The sequence below is a fragment of the Acinonyx jubatus genome, chromosome E4 (assembly GCF_027475565.1).
Source record: "Acinonyx jubatus isolate Ajub_Pintada_27869175 chromosome E4, VMU_Ajub_asm_v1.0, whole genome shotgun sequence".
NCBI classification, from domain to species: Eukaryota; Metazoa; Chordata; class Mammalia; order Carnivora; family Felidae; genus Acinonyx; species Acinonyx jubatus.
Window position 1 is genome coordinate 21112504 of NC_069395.1, and position 27794 is coordinate 21140297.

At 34.4% G+C, this 27794-nt stretch overlaps 1 protein-coding gene across 1 annotated transcript in view; it reads left to right on the plus strand.

Moving 5' to 3' along the window:
• The window catches only part of CDC73 (cell division cycle 73), a 321928-nt gene that overhangs the window by 22145 nt on the left and 271989 nt on the right, over positions 1–27794 (plus strand). Inside the window, exons 7-10 of the mRNA XM_027074943.2 lie at positions 4325–4541; positions 8134–8232; positions 11222–11300; positions 12975–13039. Of these exons, the coding sequence (XP_026930744.1) occupies positions 4325–4541; positions 8134–8232; positions 11222–11300; positions 12975–13039 (460 nt within the window). The remainder of the gene's footprint in view (positions 1–4324; positions 4542–8133; positions 8233–11221; positions 11301–12974; positions 13040–27794) is intronic.

Sequence of the window (27794 nt, forward strand, 5' to 3'; positions counted from 1 at the left end):
TTGGCCCCAAATATGGTCTTTTCTGTAGGTACTTGAAAAGAATGTTTATTTTGCTGTTATTTTGCAGTGTCTTGCAATGGGCAGGAAGGTCAACTTTGTTGATAGTGTTAATCAAGTCTTCTATATCCTTATTTTCTGTCTTACTTGTATTATTATCAAGATAGAATTATTGAACTCTCTGGCTGTGGATTTGTCTATTTTTCCTTGCATTTCTATCAGATTTTGTTCTCTGACTACTTTGAAGCTCTGTTATTAGGTGTAAATGTTTAGCATTCTGTTCTCTTGATGAACGAATCTTCTTACTGTTATAAAATGACCTTTATCCCTAGCAATATTTTTTGTTGAAAAAATTTACTTTCTCTTATAATTCACCTAGACGCTCCTCCAGCTTTTTTTTGGCTTGTGATTTCTCTTTATTCTTTTACTTTCTGAAACAAATTGTGGTAAAAAAACACATAACATAAAATTTATCATTGTAACTTATTTTTTTATTTTTATTATTTTAAAAATTTTAAGTTTATTTATTTTGAGAGAGAGAGCAAGCAGGATAAAGGCAGAGAGAGAGAGGGGAGAGAGAGAACCTCTGTGCTCACAGTGTAGAGCCCAAGGTAGGTAGGGCTTCAACTCATGAATAGTGAGATCATGACCTGAGCTAAAATCAGGAGTTGGACGCTTATCTGACTCAGCCACCCAGGCACCCGTATCATTGTAACTGTTTTAAAGTGTGCAGTTCATAGTCTTGAGTACTTTCATATTGTTGTGCAACCATGTCCAGAACTCTCTTCATCCTGAAAACTGGAATCCTTTTACTTTTAACCTGTCTATAGTTTAAGTGCCTTGTTTGTGTGTTTAGATCTTTTATACTTAGTGTGATTATTGATATGGTTAATTTTAGTTCATTTTGCTTATTTTTTATTGGTCTCTTCTTTGTCCTATTTTTGGAATAAATGAATATTTGTTATAATTCTGTTTTTTCTTATATCTGTTGACTTACTAGTTACATTTTGTTATTAGTGTTTGCTTTTGGACTTTTTCTATGTGTGGTTTATAGCATCACAGTCTACCTGCAAGTGTTAGGCTACTTCATATATCATATGGGTACCTTAAAATACTTAGACGTATGCATGTTCTTGTTTAAAGAGTTCTTTTTTAAAGAGATTTAAGTAAGAAAAAAATATTATGTATTTATAGATACCATTTCCATTGTTCTTCATTTTTTTGTGCAGATCCTCTTAACCTGTTTTTTTCTATTCTTGAAAGACTCCTTTTCACATTTCTTCTTATGTAGACCTGCTGGTGATTAATTCTTTCAACCTTTTTTAAAATAAGTTTATATGTTTTTGAGAGAGTGTGCATGTGCACAAGTGGGGGAGGGGCAGAGAGAGAGGGCACAGAGGATCTGAAGAGGATTTGTGTGTCAGCACAGAGCCCCAGGCAGGGGCTTGAACTCAAAGATCGTGAGATCATGACCTGAGCTGAAGTTGGACACTTAACCGAGCCACCCAGGTGCCCCTCAACTTTTTTATTGCTAAAAAAGTTTTTATTTTGCCTTTTTTTTTTTTTTAAGGTTTTTGACTGGATATAAAATTCTTAAGTTATATCCTCTTAAGGACAAATCTTTGACTATGATGAGTTACATCCTCAGTCATAAGCCCAAAATGCGTTTAATACACCTTACCTACCAAACGTCATTGCTTAACCTAGGCTACTTTAAATATGCTTAGAGCACTTTCATTAGCCTGCAGTTGGGCAAAGTCATCTAATATAAAGCCTATTTTATAATAAAGTGTCGAATATTTCATGTAATTTATTGAATACTGTACTGAAAGTATAAAACAGAATAGATGGATGGGTACAGAATGATTTTAAGTATTAGTTATTTATCATGGTGATCGCACGGCTGACTGAGAGCTGTGGCTTGCTGCCATTGCACACGTATCATGAGAGAGCGTCATACCACTAGCCTGCGAAAAAGTGGTAATTTGGATCACGGTTTCTACTGAATGCATATCTCTTTTGCATCACATAAAGTTGAAAAATTGTAAGTCAGGACCATTTCTACTTTAAAGATGTACCACTGTCTCCTTGATTACATTGTTGTTGATGAGAAGTCTGTCATCAGTGTTTTTTAAATTTTTAAATTTTTTAATGAAATGTGTCTTTTTTTCCTCTGGCTACTTTAAAAGTTTTCTCTATTACAGGTTTTGAGCTGTTTAATTGTCCCATAACCTGGTGTTTTCTTAATGGTTTTTGTGCTTGAGGCCCATCGAGCTTTTTCAGGGAATGTTTTGTTCATAATTTTTATTGAATTGAGAACATTTCTGTTTTTTCACATATTTGGGTTCTTTTTTTCTATTCACTTGGATAGTTTAATAACTTTCTTCTGTGGTTATATTTGTGATCTATTTGTATCCATCATATTTTTTTTTATCTCTATAAGTTGGTTAAATATGTACTCCATGTCTCTTTTTAATTTGTTGAATGTGTAGAATCGAGTTACAATAATTATTTTAATGTCTTTGCTAATCCTGCATCTGTGTCAATTTATAATTGTTTTTGAATTTTCCTAAATTTTCTTTAGTTTTGTTTTGGGATATAGTAAAATCACTTGGAAATAGTTTGTTCCTTTTGTGTCTGGTTTTAAGATTTGTTATGTGAGCAGCGTTCACTTAAGATAATTATTCCCCACCCATTGCCTGTACAAGATCATTCAGAGTACCTACTGCCCCAGGGGTGTGAGGTTTTCATTCTGCTTGTGGGAACAGGAACTAACCTTTACCCTCTGTGAGCTCTGGGCATTGTTCCCTTTAATCCTTTTGGCTGGTTTCTATACCCAATTTTTATTTCCTCATATTGCTGTGCTAATCAGTATTCTGGAATATTGTATACTTCAGTGTAGCTCTTTCTTCTCCAGTACTTAGGCCTCTGAATTCCAGCCACTTTGGTTTTGCTGGACTCTCAGCTCCATTTCTCAGCTCAGGTAATCCACTTAGTTTTGCCTAGGTAATCCACTTAGTTTTGCCTGGATTCTCCTCCCTGTGCCATTTCTGGAAACTTTCAAGGGTGTAAACTGCAGCATTCATAGGGCTCACTTATTCTGGTTTTCATTTGTCATAGATCATGGTCTCTTACTGCTTGATACCAGGTATTTAGTAAGTTACTCTTTAATGTATTTTTGACTGGTTGTTTCGAAGCAGGAGGGTTAATCAAGTCTTTGCTCCTTGATTTTAGGTGGAAGTAAAACTCCAGTGATTGAAAGTTCAATTCACTTTAATTATAATTTAGGAAAGTATTTGCATTTGATTCAAGATATACTGGTATGCTTTAGATCATAAGGAAAAATTGCATAGCATTATATAAAATGAGTCAAATACTAGATGCATGTTGAGCATCTGCTATAAAGTACCTTCATATTTTATATAAACTAACTAGTGTACTATATAATACTACCATATTTAAAACTGCAGGAATTCCTGTCCTTTTTCCAGATGTTGTTTAAATGTATTTCAAGACTGTCATCTTGTGATTAGAATAATAATTTTGTCAACTGTTAAGGTACCCAAACCCTTTTTAACTCTTTTTCTCATTTTACATTGTAAAAAAAGACACTGAACTTATCATCTTAATGAAATTTATACTTTGTGTTAAGTCTTTTTCTTATAGTCTCCAAACATAGCCCCTGTTTGCTGTTTTGCCTGTTACTTGAAAATCAAGTAAAGGAAGGAAAAAGAAAACTGCAAAATACGGTTTAATCTTTCAGATAGTATAAGGAGTATATGTTTATGTGGCATATAAAAACCTCCATCACCTGTAAAATGGGTATGTTATACATTATGACATGTAAGTTTGAAACCTTGAAATGAATTTCAGGGAAAAGCTAAGCTTTGAATTCTTTACAGAATGAAATTTTCTCTCACCACCGCCCCCCCCACCCCCACCCCGGCATGGTGGCATGTGTTTGTGTATGTGTGTATAGTTTCTGTGGCTGGAGAGGCATTGGCAAATAAAAGTCTGAGAAAATGTTAAGCGCCTATATTAATGGGTTCTACCGTTTCTGAGGGGAAGAGCTAAACACATGAGAAGATTTCTTCTGCATTGATCCTTCTAGGAAATTACTGATTTACTCATTGAGTAATATTTCTACATGGACTTTTTATAGATCTTAACGTGATTATTAAGTACCAAGTATGTAAGTTTTAGATAAGATCTTAATTATTGCCACTTAAGGCATTTTTACCAGGAACTTATAAGTGTAACAAAATATATTTATGACGTGTTCAAAAGATCCTGCTGTAAAAATTTTAAAAGAAAAAATTGCTTTCAGGTCTTTGTCTGAAGCTATGTCAGTGGAAAAAATTGCTGCAATCAAAGCCAAAATTATGGCTAAGAAAAGATCTACTATCAAGACTGATTTAGATGATGATATAACTGCCCTCAAACAGAGGAGTTTTGTGGACGCTGAGGTGGATGTGACACGAGATATTGTCAGCAGAGAGAGAGTATGGAGGACACGAACAACTATCTTACAGAGCACAGGAAAGGTAATTAAAGTATTTCACTCATTCATTAGAGTGAGTGTGTGTGTATCTAATCTGTGATTGGTTATACAATTGGCTAAAATTTGCTATTAGGAGCAATTTTCAAGTTTTATCTTTGAAAGGTCAGTAATAATACAGGTTTCTAAGTGGCCATATTTACTATTCCATCGTAGTATATAAGAAAGTGATGAAATGTCTGAATCACAGTGCAAGTCCTTGATTTACTCCTCTATTGTAAATCTAAAGAATAGCCCAGTTTTCTTGTTGATCAGGTTTTTGGTTTACTCTAATGAACAGGGAATATTGATGGCCAGCTGTGTGGTCATTAAAATAATTATTGTTTTTCCCCACAAAGTAGAAACTTATGAGAATCAGCAGTCATTTATTTGTGTATTTTATACATATTCTGTTGTGTGGGTGTAGCGATATTTTTCTTTATTAATGGTTTTAGGTGGTTTTATTTTGGTTTTTTGGTTCTAGGATTGTGGGATTCCCCCCGCCCCCCTTCTCCTTTCCTCCTTTGTCTCCTTCCATCTCATTTCATGATTACACATAATGCATTAAAAAAATCCTCGTACATATACCTTTATGCATTTATTTGTATACAGCAAAAGGATTAATTCCTAGAAGCAAATTTCTGGTTAACAGAGATGTATACTGTAAATTTTGAAAGATAAAAATTTGAGGGGTGCCTGGGTGGCTCAGTTGGTTGAGCGTCCGACTTCAGCTCAGGTCATGATCTCGCGGTCCGTGAGTTCGAGCCCCGCGTCAATCTCTGTGCTGACCGCTCAGAGCCTGGAGCCTGCTTCGGATTCTGTCTCCCTCTCTCTCTGCCCCTCCCCCACTCATGCTCTGTCTCTCTCTCTCTCTCTCTCTCTGTCAAAAATAAACAAACATTAAAAAAAAAAAGGAAAGATAAAAATTTGAAAGATACCGGATATTTGGTATCTTTTTTTTTTAATGTTTATTTATTTTTGAGAGAGAGAGAGGGAGAGAGCAAGAGCGAGAGAGCATGAGACTCACACACACACACACACACACACGCACACGCATGCACGCACGCATCGACACATGAGTGGGGGAGGTGCAGAGAGAGGGAGACAGGATCCAAAGTGGACTCTGCGCTGACAGCAGAGAGCATGATGCAGGGCTCAAGCTCACGGACTGCGAGATCATGACCTAAGCTGAAACCAAGAGTCCTAGTCACTTAATCGACTGAGCCACCCAGGTGGCCCTGGATGTTTGGTATCTTAATGGATCTCCATAAAGAGTGCATTGGTTCTGTTTGATTTACATATTTCCATCTGTCTTTCTCTCCCTCACCTCCCAATTTGCTCTTAAATATTAGTTCTCCACTGATGTGCAGTTGTTAATGGTGATTTAGTAAGGGAGTTTGCAGTAGTGTGTGAGATTGCCAATGAAAGCAAACTTTAACATTGCTTTAGGTGGATTGGTTTTATTTGCAGATTTTGGATTCTGGCCTTATAAGTTTACTGTGCCTTGTTACTATGAATCAGATTACTTGAAAAGAGTATATGAAGGAAGGAATTTTTGTCCTTTTGTATTTTGACATGTTTTACAAAGTACTTGGGGTCAAGATTAGGAATCATTTTCCAGAACTTAGAATTATATAGAGAAATCTGAGAATATAAATAAACTTCAGTTTTTGCATTTACTGTAAAGTGATCTGCCGATACTAATTTTCATTGCCTAATGTGATTAAAATTTGAATATCACAACCTGCTAATGTTCTACGAATGTTCATTATAGTAGCCAAAATTTTTGAATATCCTAGCAAAGGAATAAAACTTAGGTGCTATGCTCCATCTTACTTTTAGAATTGAATTTTCAAGAAACTGAGATGAACAATTTTCTTTGAGCTCTAGGTGGCAGGGTTTTCCCATCATTTCAAAACTTAGTGTTCTAATTTCATTTAGTGTTATTGGCACCAGAGTATAATTTAAGAAATAATGGTTTAAGAATTGTTTGGTAGCTAAGTTTGTTTCTATGAGTGTTAACATTTTTAGAAACCAGAAACAATGTTTTGACTAATAGTCTTTCTGTATCCCATTTTTATCTTCTAAACACTAAAAAATCTTTTAGGTACTCTGTCTGAAAAGCCCTGTGATTTGATTTGATTTGATTTGATTTTACTTTATTTTATTCTATTATTTTTTGATGTTTATTTGGAGAGGGAGAGAGTGTGAGCAGGGGAGAGGCAGAGAGAGAGGAAGAGAAAGAGTGCAAGCAGGGGAGAGGCAGAGAGGGAGAGAGAGAATCCCAAGCAGGCTCTGCACTGTTAGTGCCGAACCCAACGCGGGGCTTGAACTCACAAACCATAAGATCATGACCCGAGCTGAAATCAAGAGTCAGACGCTTAACCAGCCGAGCCACCCAGATACCCCCAGGCCCTGTGATTTTAGATAGACCTTCATTATTCCAGGGATTAGTGCCTTCTTACTTTCTGAGTTTGTGGAATAAAATGTTCTAGGTACCATGAGAAAAATAAGTATGTTACTTTATAGTTATATCATTATTGCAAGCACCCCAGATAAAGCAACCTGATTTTATAATGCCATTAAAAACATAACTTTTAAACTTAAAAATTAGTAGTGTTCCTTGTTGAAAAATTGATTGGAAGAGATCATTAAAAGGAAGATAATAATCACTTATAATTCTACTACACAAAAATAACTGATAATATGGATTCTTCTGGAGTAAGTGTTCCTCACACAATACTTGATTATTTTTTAAGTAATGAGATTTGATTTTCAAGTATTTTCAGTGATTTTCATAGTAGGATTAAGAATTTATTTGCATTTGTCCCTGTGTTGGCCTTTGTACTGCTGGTAAAAAGCAGTGGTTGGTTAAGTGCTGGCATCTTTGCATGAGTCAAGTTTTTACAGATCTTTTAGGGGCGCCTATGTGGCTCAGTTGGTTGAGCAGCTGACTCTTGATGTCGGCTCAGGTCATGATCCCAGGATTGTGGGATCGAGCCCTGCGTCGGGCTCCAGGTTGAGCATGGCATCTGCTTAAGATTCTTTCTTTCTCTTCCTGTGCCTCTCTCCTCTGCTCGTGTGTGCTGTCTTTCTCCCTCTTAAAAAAAAAAGAAAAAAAATCTTTGAAAAGTGTGCATTGACTCCTAACAGTATTTCAAAACTTTACACATCTCATATAAATTGTAGCAACCTGAGGTTAGTACTGGAGTTTATCATATCTAGAAGAAGAGATAGCAGTTGATTTCTTTAAGAATTAAGAAGCCTCTTTTGATAATATATCTATCATTTTTACTTCAGTGTTAACTTTTTTCCTGGCTACATATTTCAAGAGAGGCAGAATATGAATATATTTATAGCCAATTAAACAGTTTAAGTAAAATAAAAATAATAAGCTGTGTTTATAGTATTTGGTTTTTGGATCAGTTTTTTAGTAGTAGTAGTAGTTTGATTTTTATTTATGTATATACTAAAAAACACTTCAGAATGATGTAGTAGGGAAGAACTGATAGGAAGAAAACAGTCTGAAGTTATTTATTAAATAAACTTACTCTCTATTTAATTTTAAGTGGGCTAATTAAAATCCATTTATATTTTAGAATTTTTCCAAGAATATTTTTGCAATTCTTCAGTCTGTAAAAGCCAGAGAAGAAGGACGTGCTCCTGAACAGCGACCAGCTCCAAATGCAGCACCTGTGGTAAGAATGTTTTCTTGCTTATATATTAATTAATTAATTAATTAATTTTAATGAAAATGACTCTTGTTTTTCAGTATTGTAATTTTGATTTAAAAATTTTTTTTTAAATTTATTTTTGAGAGACAATGTGAGCAAGGGAGGGGCGGAGAGGGAGAGGGAGGGAGGGAGGGAGGGAGAGAGAGAGAGAGAGAGAGAGAGAGAGAAAATCCCATGGGTTCCACATTATCAGCACAGAGCCTGATGCGGGGCTTGAACCTATGGAACTGTGAGATCACGATCTGAGGCGAAACCAAGAGTTAGACTCTTAACTGATTGGACCACCCAGGTGCCCCTCAGTATTGTAATTTGAAAACAAAGTTTTTAAATCAGTAACTTTTAATTCTTTCGCTGCTTTAACAGTCCTGAAGGATTTGAAAATCTTCCCCACTGTTAAAACTTACACAATGAGATCTCACCACTTACACAATGAGATCTCACCACTTACACAATGAGATTCACCACACACAAGTTAAAATGGCTTTTATCAAAAAGACAGAAAGTGTGGGCAAGGATGTGGAGCAAAAGGAACCTTTATGCATCCTTGGTGGGAATGTAATTGATGTCACCACTAGGGAAAACAGCATGGAAGCTCCTCAAAAAATTAAAAATAGAACTACTGTATGAACTAGCAGTCCTACTTGCAGCTATTTATTGAAGAAAATGAAAACAGTAACTTGAAAAGATATATGCATTCTCATGTTCATTGAAGCATTACTTACAATAGCCAAGATATGCAAACAACCTAAGTGTTCACTGATGGATGAATGGATAAAGAAATTGTGGTATATACAAACAATGGAATATTTTTCAGCCATAAAATAGATTGTAATCTTGACTTTTGTGACAGCACAGATAGACCTTGAGGGTGTTATGCTTAAGTGAGATAAGTTAGAGACACATAGCTTATTCTCTCTTTTATATGTGGAATCTTAATACCAAAACCAGCTTCTAGATACAGAGGACAAATTAGTGGTTGCTAGAGGTGGGGGTGGGTGGGAGTGTGAGAAATAGATAAAGGGGGTCAAAAGATAAACCAACAACAATAATTAAAAAAACCCCAAGCAACCAAAACAAAAAAAAGTTACTTCAGCAATAATTCTTAACTAGAGACATACTTGGGTTAGAATCTGAAAGTGGTAAATCTGTTGTATAAAGTAATGTACCTACTTGGGGCGCCTGGGTGGCTTGGTCGTTTAAGCGTTCGACTTCGGCTCAGGTCATGATCTCACGGTCCGTGAGTTCGAGCCCCGCGTCGGGCTCTGTGCTGACAGCTCAGAGCCTGGAGCCTGTTTCAGATTCTGTGTCTCCCTCTCTCTCTGCCCCTCCCCGTTCCTGCTCTGTCTCTCTCTGTCTCAAAAATAAATAAACGTTAAAAAAAAAAAATAAAGTAATGTACCTATTCATTTTTGCTTGGGAGAGTCATTACCATTGTTAGAGATATAAACCCTATGAACAGTCCACACTGGGAGCTTTTTCTGAATCATTCGTATCTGTGACTTCTTGGTGAATGTATTGTGTTTCTCTTGATCACAGATCATTTGGTTCTTTCATTGTACGTTAGTTTTAGCCACTTGGGTTGACTGCCTCATTGAGTTGCCATTTAGGACTTTTCCAAAGTAAATTTCATGTATGACCTATAGCCTATATTTAAACCCAGATATACCCTCCAGTTTTGTTGAAACTCCTTCGAGCTAGTCATATGATTCAACAAAAGATAAAAAATACAAATAAGATTGTTTTTATTTTATATAGTTTTCAGAAGCATATTAAAATTTGAAAGAGCACTAATACAGTCTGCAAGATCTAGTAGTTTTGCTTGTTCATGAAATCATTGGTATTTAATTTTTTAGAGGTAGTGGACTTTTGTTGGTATTTAGGTTACTTTGAGTTGACTTTCCAGCAAGTACTTAAGTGCCTACTGTTTGTCAGACAGTGTGCTAACAAAAATAGAAGAGATAGCTGCCGTCTTGGAGCTTAAAGTCTAGTAGGACATAGAGATGAGTAAAAAAACTAGTGGAACAACTTACGGTGATAAAATAAGGGTACTTATAATTGTGAATTGGTTAATGTTTTGAATAGCGATTGGTAGGAAACTTATGTAAAATCTTAAAACAGTTAGACCGTTATCCTTGTGATTTAGTTATCTCTGTATTTCCATAATCATTAAGATATGTAAAAATTTTAAATTTGGCATTTAACTACAGAAGTATATACTTAGTGACAGTCTTGAATGAACTATCTTTTATCTGGATTAATACTTAAGGTAGTATCCTATTGTAACAAAATGAAGAGTATTTTTTTGTCTTTTGGAATACCATGAATTTCCCAGGCAATTTTGGTAATATTCCTTAAATATGCTTTTTTAGGTTATTATAGGCTGAATTTCAGATAAAGTATTTGTGAATTAAGTTTATATCATTAGATTGGCAACTTATTCTAAGTGTTTTAACTAAATAATACCGTAACTTCAGTCTTATCTCGTACATTTATATGGGTTTATTGTCATAGTTGTCATATTTATTTAATTTAGGGATTAACAGCAGAATAATTTAGGTAGAAGGTTCTAAAATGTCAGTTCAGTAAACTGAATTAAATTTTTTTTGTTAAAAACAATTCATAATTGGAAGAAGTTCATTTTTACATAAAGAAATTGAAGTAATCACAGTGAAATTATTAAGCACACCCATTTTCTTTCTACAGTTTCTGAGAGGTTTGCATTTTGCCTTGATACAAGTTTACTTGGAGTCCTTTGCTCTTGTCCCTTATAGGATTGGTAATTTTTTAGCAGTAAGCATTATCTTGAAAATAAGATTCATATGACTCCCCACTTTTGTCTTATTGGCTCTTGTAAGAAAAAAAGCTTAGAAAATAATATGTTTATTGTGGTTTTTATTCTGAGTTTTAAGTAAGAAGTTAAAATATTAACATGTACCTCCTAATTTTTCTACAGGATCCTACGTTGCGTACCAAACAGCCTATCCCAGCTGCCTACAATAGATATGACCAGGAAAGATTCAAAGGAAAAGAAGGCAAGTTATTTAATTTTTATTTCTCCCTTACTGTGGTGATGATGAACTTGAGAGGTAGTGTGGCCTGATGTTTATGAGCAGGTGTTGGCAAACATCTGCAGGCCAAATCTGGCCCAACACGTATTATTATAAATAAACTTTTGCTAAAACATGGTGACATTTATTTATGTATTATATGTGGTTCCTTGGTGTTGTGACAGAGGTTGTGTAGCCTGCAGAGCCTTAAAATACTATCTGGTCTTTTACAGAATAAATTTGCCAACCCCTGGTTAACAGCCTGGATTCTGGATCTGGATTGCCTGTGTCACAGTTGCTTTTTGTGTGAATTTTGATAAATTACTTTAACTGCATTCTTGTTGCAGTTTCTTCTTGTGTTACATTGCAATACTAATAGTAGTAGTAGTATCTATCTCTTAGCTTTATTGTGGGGTGAAACTGGTTAATAAAGCCCCTAGAATAGGGACTGGCATATAATAAACTGTCTATAAATATTTGCTGTTATTGATACTCTGCTTTTCAGAAGTTTAGATTGGAGGTTCTGTATACCAAATCATATTTCTCAAATTGTAAATGTATACATTGAGAACTTGGGAAGCATAGATTGTAGTAACTGTATAAGGACTTATTTTGTGGTAGCCTACATGGTGTGCTGGCTAATGTGGTAGTGAACCATTTCCATGTTAGTGTGGTGGTTAGTGAAGTGGCACCAATGTCCTTGTAATTTCATTTGGCACCATCATTTATCTTGACTTAATTTGTGAAAAAAATGAATAGAAGCAACTGTAAGTTTAACGTTTAATGATTTTTCTCTGCAAAATCTGAAATCTCCATTTAAGTTTTAGTAAAGGATATACTGCTTCTATATAGTGAATTTTGGGTGCTGACTTAATATACTGGATAAAGGTGTGTTCTGTGAATACATGCTGTAGAAGTATAGTGGTTCATTCTTTTATTCGCTGCAGTGTTTTTCTTGTGGAATGAATTATGTAAAGTAGGGTTTGGCCAATTACAGCCCAGAGACCAAATCTGATCCTCTTTGGGCCAAATCAGGCTGTGCCCATTTGTTTACATATATTGTTTATCTTGCTTTTGCACTATAACTGCAAAATTCAGCAGCTGTGATATAGACAGATAGCTTGCAACGTGTAAAATATTTAATGTATGACCTTGTATGGAAAGGCGTATTGAGACTGTCCTGGAACCTTTATCACACTTTTTATGGCATTGCTTTTCTACAAATTATATAATATACGCATATGATTATAATTTTGAAACCCAACTTTTTATAATTTAAGGTCTTCTCATGATATTAGAAGCTTTTAGTGCTACTGTAATTGAGTATTAGGAGTATATACTTTGGACGTTATATTTTATTCAGTCCAATTTTTTATATTCCCACCTAACTATATGACTCTTGAGCACAGTTGTATAGTCTTAACCAGCTTCTACATAAAGGGCTTGCTGGTGTGTATTAAATATCTTTTTGAGACTAGTATCCCTTTTAAAGTTTTTGTCTTCACAGGTATGTAATTTAACTTTATATGTATAGTACATTGGATGTTTTGTTACACTATTTAACTTTCAGATTATAATGCAGATGATTACTACAGATTTGTTATTGATCAGAAGATACATAAAGTGTAACCCCCTTTCGCAAACCCCCTTTTTTTATAGAAACGGAAGGCTTCAAAATCGACACTATGGGTACCTACCATGGTATGACGCTGAAATCTGTAACGGTAAGTCATTTTGACTGCAGGGGTTCTTTTGTCCCAGGCATTTGATGTGAGTAGCAGATGTCGAGGAAAATCTTTGTTCTCCATTATTTTCTATTTCAGACATTTATCTTTAATGACTAATTGTGCCGATAGATCTGTATGGTGATTATTTGATTTGCGGATATCCTCTCTTTGGTTTAACTGAGTAGTGTGTATAAATAAAAGCTGTTTTGATTAACTTGCAAGTAGGGTGGATGCTACCTGGTTAGAGTATTTAATGCCACTGAGGAGTTACAAGGTCCAATCTGGGAGAGTTATTTTCCATAATATCTTATGTTCTTTAAAACGTAATACCTTTTGCTCTTTAAAAAGACAGATTGTAATAATGGTTGATGTAATACTTACAAAATGTATACTTGTCAGAACCACGGTCTTAGGTGTACACAATTATAAGCCTTCGGGTCACCTTTAACAGACTTTCTTTTATATATTTTTAACCGCCTAAAAATGGTTATTCCTGGATGTTCTGACTAGGCTGTATTTAACACCTAATTTTCATTTAGTCAGTGATAGGAGTTGGTGATGTAGAGCAGGAATTCTGCTAACCCTATTTTGCATATTTATATTATAGATTATTATACCTTTTATATTTTAAAATACTATGTGTATATATTTTAGAGTACCTATATATTTTAAAGCTAATACCAAACTTTGTCTTTGTTTACAAATCATCAGATCTTTGAGGACTCGGTATGACATGGAATCATCATATATATATTTGCTGTGATTTCTCAGAATTAAGATATATCTTGTCATGCTTTTCCAGAACAGATAGCAAATAAATGTGGAGAATGTGATATTAAAAGTTGACCTTTCTTATTTTCTTTTTTTCTTCCATTCTTTTTTTCTGGACAAATTGGAATTGAGTATTAGATATTTTGCTGATACGTTTGTTTTTAAGTTGTTATCAGATTTGTTTTTGTATTATTGAAATTGTCTGTGAACTCAATGATTCATTTAACAAGTACTTAGCACGTGTGTCACACCCTGTTCTAGTTGTTAGGACTATAGCTATGAATTAGACAGGGCTTCTGTAGAGAGAGTAGTCAGAGAGACCTCTCTGAGCAGGTGACTGTTGAGCAGAGATCTTGCAGAAAAGCATTCTATGAAAGACAGCTCAAGGTTCAAGATTGAGGCCAGTAGAGCAACAGCATGAAGGCCAGTGTCTCCATGACCTAGTGAATGAGGTGAAGGTGGTAAAAGATAAGGTACACTCATCTTACGAGATCTGCCTAGTTCTTCCTACTTCAAAATGTAACTCACGGCTGTAAAATTTAGCTTAAAAAAATTTTTTTTTAAGTTTATTTATTTATGTTGAGAGAAAGAGGGGGCACAAGCAGGTGAGGGGCAGAGCGAAGGGGAGACAGAAACCCACGTAGGCTGTGCGCTGATGCAGGTCCTGAACTCACAAACCCTGAGGTCATGACCTGAGCCGAGATCAAGAGTCAGATGCTCAACCGACTGAGCCACTCAGGCACCCCTTAACTTAAATTTTTAAAAGATTAATTTACTGACATTTTCTTGGGAATTGAACTTGCCTACTGGCCATTCCCTAAGTGAATTGTTGTGAACTGCAGTTGTTATCCTGAGGTAAACATCAGGGTAAGTTTTTTATGGTGGTTGTCGTTGTTTTAACTTTTGTCTCACCTGAAATGTCATGAAATTGGTTTCATTACTGAGCTTCTGTGGAAATAGTAAAATCAGTGACAATTTTTATAGCGATGCTTTTTACAGAACAGTTTTTCTGAAATTCAAGGACAGCTTCTTAATTAAACAGTTTGAGAATGATATAGCTCTTTTTCCTCATTAGATTTTGCTTCTAAATATACTTACAAGAGAGGTGAATTTAAACAAATTTATGGTGTCTGTTTTTACAGAAATAATCACATAAAAGACATTGTGTAGGAATGCAACAGAAAGACTAAAAATGGTCAGATTGCTGGTACTTTTCATAATTTAATACCCCGTTGAATCTCTACTGTTTGTGACTTGATTTATTTTAGCAGTTGTTAGAGAATATATGGAGAGGTTTGAACGTGAAAGCTCTGAAGTTGCTCTGATAATTGTTTCTTTTATTTGAATCTCAGTCTTAATGCTTCCAATATAATGTTTTTTCCTTGTCTTTTTTCTTTTGGAATTATTACCTATTTATGAGCTTGTGAGTTTGACCAACTTTCTTATTCTCCAGTTAAGAAGATTTCTCTTGGGATATCCACCCAGATACACAAAGCAGTTAAATGTATGTTAAAGGGTTTGTTGCACAGGTATGACTTCCTTTCTAGTTTACGTATGAGCTCATTTTAGCTACTGCTCTTTTTCAGGGTTTTGACACATTTAGTTGGTCTACATAGTTACTAAGATTAAGATAATTCTACATTACAATTGGTCTGCGTATCTTTTAAATGTAAGACACTAGAGTTCTGTTAGATACAAGACTAAATAAATTAATCAGGTTATCAAATGGCTAGAAAATTTTTATACAGTTGATTTTTTTTTTTTCTTCATTTGTTACAGAGAAAGGAGTATGTGTTTGGACAATACAATTTCATAAGAATCAAAAGGTATTGAGAGTTATAAAAATTAAGGGTCTGGCAGGGTATTTGCTAATATTAATATTTTATGAAGATAGTAATTTAGAGAAATTCATTATAGGAATGGAAGCCCAGGTATATTTAAAGTTACAAGGTTGTATAGTTGAGTCTGGTTAATTTTTGAGTCAGGTCAAGAAATACAGAGGCATAAGACATGGATGTTGGAATTGCTAAGGGACTTTTCCAAGTTGGGAGACTTTCCCCAAAATGTGTTAGTTGGGTTGTATAATGTTTAAGAAATACTAGATTAAACATTCTTTGGTGTAAGAATCTCATCATTTTTAATATATAAATATATAAATTGGAAGACAAGAATATGCACTCATTCCCAGGCTTGTTTGCCCCTTTCCTCGCTCCTGTTGAGAATACTGGGAAGAACTAGAGTTGTGTAGGATCAGTTAAGTGAAACTGTCTTAGTAGTTTTCGACTGGGAGTAGAAACCATTGGGTTGGGAGTAGGGAACACTGGAATGTGTTTACATGGGTTCCTTTTTTGAAAGGAGCCATCTTAGACTAAGAAAGTGCCACTTGACAGTGCTTTTCATTATGTAGAAAATAAGAGGAAATGATGAAGACCCTTCTTTTTGGGTAGTAGTCAGGAACTCATCTGTGGTTCCCCTGGAGAAGGAGTAAAAAGACAGGATCACACTTCACTCTTTTTATTTGTGAGATTTGGTAATTGAATTGGGAACTACTTCATTTTAGCCTCCCATTCTAGCTTGTTAATGTTTAGGTAGGAAGGTCGCATACTCTTTTCCTTGCTTATTCTTTATTCTTTTCTTAGTTCATATTGAATATCATTGACTCTCAATTACCTTGCTTTCTTCATTTTTGAGGAAACATTTTGCACTCTGAAGTTGTGCAGATCCAATGCTTTCCTTTAAGACTGTTTGAATGGACTCCAACAGATATTATAGTTCTTAAAACATTTTAAGCCTTTTTTTGGGAACCATTTTCCCGCTAGTAAGTGAACTTAGATGGGTATTCAGTACCTACGTTAGAGATGTAATATCACCATCAACTTTCATCATTTAGGAAAATCCAGAATCGCAATCTCTCTATAGAGTTATATTCTTGTTTTTAAGTTTATTCATTTTGAGAGAGACAAAGACAGTACCAATGGGGGAGGAGCTGAGAGGGAGGGAGGGAGGGAAGGAGGGAGGGAGGGAGAGAGAGAGAGACAGAGAGAGAGAGAGAGAGAGAGAGAGAGAGAGAGAGAGAGAGAGAGAATCCCAAGCAGGCTCCGCACTGACAGCACAGAACCATGTGATCATGACCTAAGCTGAAATCAAGAGTCAGACACTAACCGACTGAACCACCCAGGTGCCCTTATAAAGTTATATTCTTAAGCAGGAATGCATATATTAGTAACCTACCAGCTCCCCTGTTTTATAAAATTTCCTTCATTCTCATTTGATTGTTAATTGTTCATCTCTGCTTGAAGTGTTATGGGAGTATTATATTAGCAGTAATGCTCTAGAGTTATGTCTAGAGTCTAGGCCAGCAGAAGATAGAGACCACTGATTAAGACTTTCTTACTGAACACTCTTCTTTCCTTCCCTTCTTTTCTTTAGCAAATAATTTTCGAGTGCTTATGTAATGTTATTGTGTAGATTTTAAGGGTGCCAATGGGAAAATTTCTTCCTAGAGTTAGATGCATCCTGTTTATACATGCTAGTGCACTGACATCATATGCCTCTCTTAGCATACTTTCGGGATCATTCATTGTGCCAATCTAAACATGGCCCCGCATGTTTTATTAGACATCAGTGTCATTTAAAATTTTATTTTATGCACTAATATTTAAAAATAAAAGTATGTCGCGAAGTCTGGATTTTCAGCTTCTTTTGAAAAGTCATCTGGCATGACTGGGTACTGGGTCCACATCTAGAGTAGCAAGAATCACACGGATACAAAGCAGTGACTACCTTCTTTAAATGGGAATGTTTTCTTTAGGTTGCACATAGGCCTCACTACTCTGTTGTTTTTGATCTAGTGGTTTTGACTTATTTATACAGTTGACCCTTGAGCAACACTGGGATTAGGAGCGCTGAGACCCCCCCCATCCCCTTCATGCAGTTGAAATTTTGCATATAGCTTCTGACTCACCCAAACCTAACTACTAATAGCTTACTGTTGACTGGAAGCCTTAACTGATAACAGTCTATTAACATATTTTGTGTATTGTATGTATTATAACTGTATCTTATAATAAAGTAAGCTAGAGAAAAGAAAATGTTTAGAAATAGAGAAGAGAAAATTTATGAATTTATTTACTGTACAAGTTTATTTACTATAAAAAACCTACATACAAGTGCATTCATGCAGCTCAAACCCATGTTGTTCAAGGGCCAACTGTACCACCTGCTTAGACCTCACTGGCCTTTCAGTTTGAAATTCTTGATCTAAATAAAGGCAGTGTTATCTTGTTAAAGAGAAGGTAGTAAGTTGAAAGCACATATGAAAGAACATATTTGTTTGAAGTCAGTCCTGACTGAGTCCCAACTTTTCCACTCACTGTGCCACTAATGAAGGAGAGATTGTTTAACTTTTCTATGAGGGGTCTTGTTTTTATTTCATAATAAAGATAATAGGACTTACATGATAGTACTGTGAGGATTAAAAGAGAGTGTGTAAAATGCTTAGCACAAAGAGGACTCAAAAAAGAAATGATGGTTACTTTTATTATGAATTTATAATTTTGTATATAATTTCAGTTTGACATAGGTGTAAGTTTGGCAACTGTAGCTTCATTGGTGTATTTACTATTATGTGTTTAATGATAACGTGTTCATTCAAAGTTATGAAGACTAGTTTATTTAAATATGAGAACTCTTTTCCTCTCTAGTTATTGGGATATTTTTACTGTGTCTTGTGTATGTTTATTTTAGCATTGTTTATCTTGTGAGAGAAAATTGCTGCAAAGAAGTTATCATATAGAGGGAGATAACTTAGGTAGATTAGTTAGGCTTTTCTGTCTACCCATTGAGGCTCATATAAAGAAATGAGGGACACCTGGTTGGCTTAAGGTGGCAGAGTATGTGACTCTTGATCTCAGGGTCATGAGTTCAAGCCCCACATTGGACATAGAGCTTACTTAAAAAATATTTTAAAAAATAAATGAAATTTATTTAAATTTAAATTATTTAATTTGTTCAAAAAGTATATTTGGGGAATGGGCAAGATGGGTGAAGGAGATTAAGAGGTAAAAACTTGCAGTTATAAAATAAGTCACAGGGATGAAAAGTATAGTTAGGGAATAGAGTCAGTATTGTAATATACTTATCATGGTGAGCATTTAGTAATATATATAATTATTGAATCACTGTTTTTTTATATTGAAAATGCTTTAATATATGTTAGCTATGCTTCAATTAAAATTTAAAAAATTAAACAAAAAACATAATAAGTATTGGGATTTTAATACATGGTCACAGAATTGTAAGTAAGAATATTAGTTTTATAATCCCTAATTGTTTGCATTCTAATTTAGATAGCATTCTGATTTAGATTATTCTGCTCAGGTATTACATTGCACTTGAAATAATTTTCAGAACTTGTTGACTGTCTTAATATTTCAGGGGACAGGGTGATTCTGTTCTGTCTTCATGAGCAATATAAAGTGTACCCCCTAAACGAAACAAAACATTTAGTTTCTGCCAGTAACTCATTATATGTCTTAAGCTTTTGACAGTTAATTTTATGTGTTTACTATCTGTTACATGAAGTAATGCTTAAATGTTAACGTATTAATACTTTATACAGTTTATTTAGATGTCTTTTTATAGACTTTTCTAAGAGTTTATCAGTAAATTTTCTGTACTCCCTCCTATCCCTTTTATAGTAGCTTTGCCCTAGTGTTTTCCCCAACATTTTTTCTTTTTTTTTTTTTTTTAACATGCTCATTATAGATCTGGACTGTGTCTGTGTACATGGGAGATAAAGTATAAGAGAGATCTGTTATTATTTATTGGCCTGTTTGTTTGAGCAAATTGGGCTTCAGTTTTCTCATCTGAGAAATGGTATTATAATAACTTTCTCTGGGATTTGTTTTGAGGTTTACATGTGTACAGGTATACCTTGTTCACATTGTTTCAGTGCTGTTTGCTTGTGGCACTGAATTCATTGTAGTTATTGTGGAAATATTTTTATATTAGACATACGTAACATTTGTAAACTCTTTATACTGAATGATACAGAAAACAGTCTTCCCTTTTTTAAGTTGGATAGTATTTAGACTGAACACTTATTTAGATGGGTTGGGTATTAGTCTCCTTACGCTGATACCTTCTTGAGATATTAAAGTCTCATTTTATCTTAGGTTGTGTCAGCATAATTGACATTTGATGCTAATATAACTCGAGAAATGAATTATAAAAACATTAATAGGTGTCAGGAACGTTTCATGCATATAAAGTATGTTATTTTTATAATACTGCTCTTTATGTTTTTTAGTTTGTGTGTTTTATTGAGCTTTATTGAAAAACCCATTGCACAGTAGATAGTACTTTTGGTATAAGCCAATTCAATTAAACTGCATTAATATAGCTTTTCATTTCTTTAAAGACTAATTATTGGTTTATCCAAAGTGTCTTAGAGATTTTAATGTATCTATAAGAATATCTTTAAAATTAATCTACCCATGACCATGTAGTTAATATCATGGTCACAGAACTTTTGAGACTTATTTTTGAAAGACGCATAGACCAAGTTAATGTTGGCACATATGTCAGAAGTAATCTAGAAACTGTTGGGTCATTTTTAATAAAAGTATTAATGTCACCTTATTTCAGTGTTTTAATACTGATTAATGTAAGAACAGGAGAAAATAGAAACCAGTTTGGAAATAACAATATTTCATTAACAGCATGATAAAAATTTGTACTATGAAGTCTCAGTTTAATTATATAAATCTTTTAATTGTAATTCCATGTGTAATGTTATAGTTATTTATGACTCGTGCACAAAAGCAAACTTTAACTTGTTTTTAATATTCTGTCTTGGACATGCTATAGTATAGCTTTTTATTCTGATTTCTAGTTACCTTAATCAATAAAACTTCAATCCATTGGACATACTTCACTTTTAAATTCTAACTCCTTCTCAAGTATAGTTTTAGACTAATCACCATTGTTGTTTAACATAGACGTGATTTATTTTATGTATTATATATTTCTCTTCATTATTTTGAGGAACAAAGGTTAATATTTAATGTTTCATTTAATTTCATAACAAATGATTTGAATCTGTTTATTCATACAAAAAAGCCCTAGTATATTTAATAACATTATATAATTGGGTGTTTAGATATTTTCTTGATGGGTAGGTACTTTTCTGTTGGCTGTTGTTGGCTGAATTTTAGTTTGCTGTATCAATTTCCAGGTCTTCGTAAATTGATTTAAGTCTTCAGTGAATTTCCAATCTTTTATATAAATACATTCAGATTTTATTTTCTTTGTCGTCTTAGTATATTTGTCTTTATATTCATTGCATTTCTAGTTAGTTCATCCCCTTCCCTTCCCTCTCCCCAATCCTGCCAAACCTCATTTGATCTTTAATTCTAAGTTTTGATTTCTTTTCCAGGTCTTTTTCTTGATGGATGTTTCTTTTAGTGTTGTTCTTCTTGTCTTTCCTGCTTCTCATGTTCCTCTGTGAGTGACTGTTCCCACATTTATTTTAAGTATCTGTTTTTAAACTCTTATTTACTTCTGGTCTGGACAAATCTTACTATTTCAAAACTACATTCTTTGAAATTTCAGAATGGTGCTTTGTTGTGAATAAGTTGAAGACATTTGAAATGCTAAGGAATTAAAACTTTTTTAAGATTTTTATTTTTTGTTTCATTGGAGATGAAAATCATACCATAGAACTCAGGTAATTTTTTTCACTATTGAAGTTGTCATATTTTATGTTGTCATTGAAAAAACATTTGTTCTTTGCATTTAGAATTTTGCAGTAGTATATAAGATCAAACAGTTATTTTGAAATCAAGTCAATTTAGTATTTACAAATTTTGAAGTCAGAAATAACTGATTTAATACCATCATCTACAGACAATGAATTCTGGACACTGTCAATCTAATGATTTACCTTCCTAAATTTGATAGATGCATCAGACATGCAGCGTCTTTTTGTCATTTCTATCTTGTGTATGTGCTGCTATAGACCTTCTGCAATTGAATTCCTTATCTGTTTTAATATCAAATTTGAGAACTAAAATTAAGCACCTCTTTTACCTTTCAGAAGAATTTGAAGGCTTCTAGTTTCCTTTATTAAAAAAACCCAAAATTCAGATTCTGATATGATTAAAATATAATTTGTCTTAAAGGGTTATATAAAATATTTCATTGTACTCAGGAATTGTTGAGTTTTAACATGCAGCTACGTCATAATAACCATTCTGGTGGTAAATTTGTGGGTACATTATAATTCATCAAGAACCTTAATACATATTGTCTTTTTTTCCTCTACAAAAGTTATTTTAACAGGAAAGATAAACATTAAAAGCTTAACTTATTTAAAAAAATTTATTTTGGTAACATTTTTCCATTATCTTAATTAAATGTAAGTGATATAATTGATCTAGTATCATCCAATAAATTGGTAGATACCAAATTCTGGGAGATCCATGGTACACATTTGATTTCTTTTTGAACATTCTGAGTCATTATTAATACTTTTGAAAAATTTGTGTAATTTATTTTTTAAAGCTTTAAACATCAGCATGAAGGTCATAGTATGGTAGATTTTACAAAAACATGCTTCATTATGGCATACTGGTAGGATTACATTTATATTTTATATTGGAACCCTCATGTGGATTACTAAAGACCCAATCCATGGTCATATAGTCTGGTTCTTACTGTCTTAAGAATTTTTGCCAACAACTTTGTTATATAACAGATCAAAGCAAAAATAACTGCTGATGATGAACAGTGACACAAAAGGTTATGCTCCCCTGGAAGATTAGTTGGATCTCAGGTTGCCTAATAGGGTGACATTTCCTTATTAATTTGCTATGGCCCAGAGAAAGGCTGAGAAACTGGGTAATAATAGTGTACCATGAGAGATTGATTTGTTATTCAAGCCTATGAGAGTAGCATTTGAAATGCTAAATGCTGATTTATTAATTTACACTGAGAAGTATATATTGCACTGGACACACAACTTTTTTAAAAATTTTTTTAAATGTTTATTTATTTTTGAGAGACACAGAGACAGAATGCAAGTGGGTTGGGGCAGAGAGAGGGGGAGACACAGAATCCCAAGCAGGCTCTAGGCTCTGAGCTGTCAGCACAGAGCCCGATGTGGGGCTCGAACTCATGAGCTGTGAGATCATGACCTGAGCCGAAGTCGGACGCTCAACCGACTGAGCCACCCAGGCGCCCCTGTACACACAACTTTTATATTTAGCATATGCATATTCTCCATGTAGAGAAACTCATGGGAGATCATGGTATAATGACAAGTTTGCACTATGAACACATATTACATTATAGCCTTTAAACATTGAATAGTATTAGAGTAAAACTGCTTGATATTTGCATCTCTTTTAATAAAGACAGACCTGTTGCAAGGTCAGAGAACCTTTCTCCCTGGCATTGTCATTTTTCATTGTAACTTTTGTTCTTACTGGTGTGTCTGACTAATTCCAAATGAATATGATGTATTTTTTTCTTTTTAATGTTTATGTTTGAGAGAGAGAGAGTGTGTGTGTGTGTGTGTGTGTGTGTGAGAACAGGGGAGGGGCAGAGAGAGAGGGAGACACAGAATCTAAAGCAGGCTCCAGGCTCTGAGCTGTCAGCACAGAGCCCCATACAGGGCTCAAACTCATTAGCTATGAGATCATGACCTGAGCCGAAGTCGGACGCTTAACTGATTGAGCCACACAGGCCCCCCCAATGTATTTTTTTTAGATGTATTTTTTTAGGTTACTCCTTCAGGTTTAGGACTGATATCTCATTCTGTTCTGTTTGATTTATTAAAAAGTGTTGGTTAGAGACTAGGTGTTTTGAATTTAAAATTCATGATAGAGATGTCCAAAAGTTCTGATTTGTCACTAGAGAGAGTAGGCAATGCTAGATGGCCTGGCTAGAAATCTGAGCTGTAGATCTAGGATTAGTCCTATTTAGTTTTGTTGATTTGGAAGGGGAGATCAGGAGCAAGGATTTCCTACAGGATTCTGAAAATCACTTATTTCTATCTTCCACTTATTCTCAGAGTGATAAATTAATATAACTTAAATCCCATTCTGCCGATTAATTCAATAATTTCAGTGCTACAAAGACATTAAAATTGAAGTGTTTTCTTAGCATTATATAAAAGTATTAAAGACTTAGAATGCAGTCAGAATGAGTACAGAAACAAATGTGATTAAAGTACAAATGAAGAAGTACTAATATGAGTAGTGTTGTAGAATTTATGTATAATTATGTAGTCATGCTGTCTTGGGATAAACATTTTACCCAGTTTAATGCTTCTTTGGCATATTTATTTGGGAGATGTACGTATGTACGTAGTGTAACGCTAAGTACTAGGGATTTAAAAAAATAATGTTTTAAAGTGTATTTATTTTGAGAGAGAGACAGACAGAGGAGAGCACAAGCAGGAATAGGACAGAGAGGAGAGACAATCCTAAACAGGCTCTGCGCTGATGGCCTGTAGCCTGATGTTGGGCTCGAACTGTGAGATCATAACCTGAGATAAGATCAGGAGTCTCACGCTTAACTGATTGTGCCATCTATGTGCCCCTAAGGATTTTTTAAAAATAAATATAACTAATCATATAGAAAATTTTCCTGATTTTAGTTCACAGTTTACGTGGTTATACTTCTTATTTATTTATTTAGTGAGCGCGGGTTATACTTATTTATTTAGTGAGCAGAGAGAGAGGGACAGAGAGAAACCCAAACAGGCTCTGTGCTATGAGCGTGGAGCCCGATGTGGGGCTCAATCTCCCCAACTGTGAGATCATGACCTGAGCTGAAATCAAGAGTTGGAGGCTTAACTGACTGAGCTACCCAGAAACCCCTGTTGGTTATATGTCTTATATAAAATTCAGTTAGACAAATTACCAGAACTATTTTCAGTAATAGGAGAAGAAAGGTAATTTTCTTATACGCATATAAATGTACACAACATGCCACATGCTCCCCTGGCCCCTATAAATGCATGAATAATTCTGATAAAAATGTGCTTGAAGTCTTCATTGGTACATTTAAACTAAGTTTGCTAACATTTGTATCTGGCCTACAGTGAAAAACTTTTATTTAGGCTTTCATTTTTTTATGCTGTATTAATTTTTGGTGCTCGGCTATAAAAAAATAAGCAAGCCTTCTATTACTACAATATGAGTTTCACATATAAGCTCAGTTTTGCCTTGTAATTTTTGGTTGAATTCATTAAGAAACAATTATCAAGTCTGTAGGGAAAGCTAGTTTCTAAAATACTCAGTATTTGTTATCTAAGCTGAACTCTTAAAACTTTACTGTGAAATTGTTTTTAATGAGTGCAGAGAAATGTAGAGTTTGGTATGAACAAAAGTAATTAATGTAAAGGAATTTTTATGGTTTAAGTATGTTTTCATTATTGCCTTACATTTTCTAGTGTGTATGATTTAAAAGGTTTAAATGTAATGATTAAAATTGGGGGTTGGCAGACGTTTTCTATGATGGGCCAGATAGTAAATATTTAGACTTACAGGTAAAATCAAAGACTTTAGAGTAGGTACTTACGTAACAGGAGATAAATAAAATCTACACAAGTTTTTGATGACAAATATAGTAATAGTACATTTTTGTGTGATACTGATCTGCTAATGAGAAGATTGGAATTTCTTTTGGTGGCATGAAAACATTTTGTGGTTCAAAGTTGGTGTTCTCTATCACCAAAATTATTTGTAAATGTCCATCTGTTAAGATTGATCTGTAATGAAAGTTTATGTATTGTGTCTCTGAAATGTCTTTTTTTACAGATAGATACTGGCAAATACTTGTATCAGTCCATGAACATATGATATTAACTGAGCATATTTGTCATTTGGAAGGCATTTCTTGAACTCTGTTAGATTATTTTCTTTATAATTGCCTTTTTAGCACATCATTACATTTCAGATTTATTATTGTCAACTGAAGGTTAGGTAGAAGTTCCAAAATTGCAGTTGAAGCTCAGATGTTGCTATATGGACAAATATGGGATACACAGTGTTTCTTTTCATTTTTTCAACCAATATTTGTTGTGTTGATTTGTGCCTGCCATATGCTGGGCAGTAGTATACGTTCTGGGGATGCAGTGATAAATAGAGGAAGACAAAATATCAGTGATTAATTTTTAGAAAATTAAAATAGAATGAGATGATATAATTGAGTTCATGCAGTGTGCCAGTCAGCAGTGCTCAATCACGAGAGGTCTCTGTCTCAAGTACATAAGTGCTGTTGTAGTGCAAAGGCAGTTATAGACAGTATATAGTGAGGTAGTGTGATTACATTCCAATAGATGTAAAATTTCCATTATGGATACTGAAATTTAAATTTCATGATTTTTACATATCACTAAATAGTATTACTATCATCTGGATTTTTTTTCTCAACTTTAAAAATACAAAAACCAGGGGCACCTAGGTGGCTCAGTCAGTTAAGCATCTGACTTCGGCTTGGATCATGATCTCACAGTTTGTGGTTCAAGCCCCACTTTGGGTTCTGTGCTGTCAGCTTGGAACCTGGAGCCTGCTTCAGATTCTGTGTCTCCCTCTCTTTCTGTTCCTCCCCCTCCTGTGCTCTGTCTCTTTGTCTCTCAAAAATAAATAAACATTAAAAAAATTTTTGTTTTAAATGTAAAAACCAGGGGTGCCTGGGTGGCTTGGTCGGTTAAGCTTCCGACTCTTGGTTTTAGCTCAGGTCATGATCTCATGGTTCTCAAGTTTAAGCCCTGTGTCAGGCTCTGTCGTAAGAATGCAGAGCCTGTTTGGGATTCTCTCTCGCCGCCTCTCTCTGTTCCTTCCCCGCTTGTACACGCATATGTGGTTTCTTTCTTTCTCTCAAATAAGCTTCTTTAAAAATTGTAAAAGCCAGTCATGGCCCATGAGACATACAAAAGTAGGCAATGTCCATATTTGGTCCACAGCTATAGGTTGCTAACTTTTGGATAATATTTTTTTTCTTTGTTTATAACAATTTATTTTCTCAGCTCTGGAGGCCAGAAGTCTGAATCAGGATGTGAGCAGGGCCATGCTCCCTCTGAATCCTATTGGGGAATTCTTGCCTTGACTAAAATTTTTATGAACTGATGTAAGATAGTAATTTTTAAATACTGAATCAAGCAGTCAATACTTGACTTGAATTTTATGGCCTTAGGAATTGATATTCAAATGAATTTTACGAAGTATCCTATTTAAATACACACCTGGCATAGTCATTAAGAACACTAACTTCTGACATTAAATTTATAAGAGCCATTGTTTACATAATGGCTATTGGCCTATGTACTGTAGTTAAAACTATTATTTCTATTTGTCTTAGGAAACTCACAAATATTAAATGACAATTGTTAATGATGGACTTGGCTTTTAGACTAACAACAGTGTGAAACAATCTATTTCCTAGTACTGAACAAATTAAAATTTTATTAATTTTTTACAGTAAGGAAGTTTTTATTGCTTAAAGCCAAATAAAATGGATTTTTGGTCGCTTTTTAAAAGAAAATTTCTCATAAAGAATGTATTGAGTTTTGCTAAGACATTTTTCCTGATTTGTGAGAATATGATATTTGGGGAACAAAGTTATAAGGCTTTTTGGTCTGTCAGCCAGACTGGGAAAACATTTATGCAAAAATAGAGGAGCAGTTGATAGTCTGTTCAGGTAGATGAGGAGTGAGGAGAACAGGATAGTGTAACAGGCATGGGCAAGAAGAGAGCATTGACGAGCCCACCTTCCTGCAGGTTGCAGGGCCTCCTTAGTGTTCCTGCCTTAAATACACTAAGCTGGAGAGGTGTCTACAGCCTATTCCAGTTACACAGGTGGAAAGGGTTCCTGTTCAGTTAGTCATTATTTGACATCCTGAGAACCATCTTGTATGGTCCAGTTGCCTAAGTATAGCATTCCCTCACCCCCATCCAGATTTTTTGTTTTC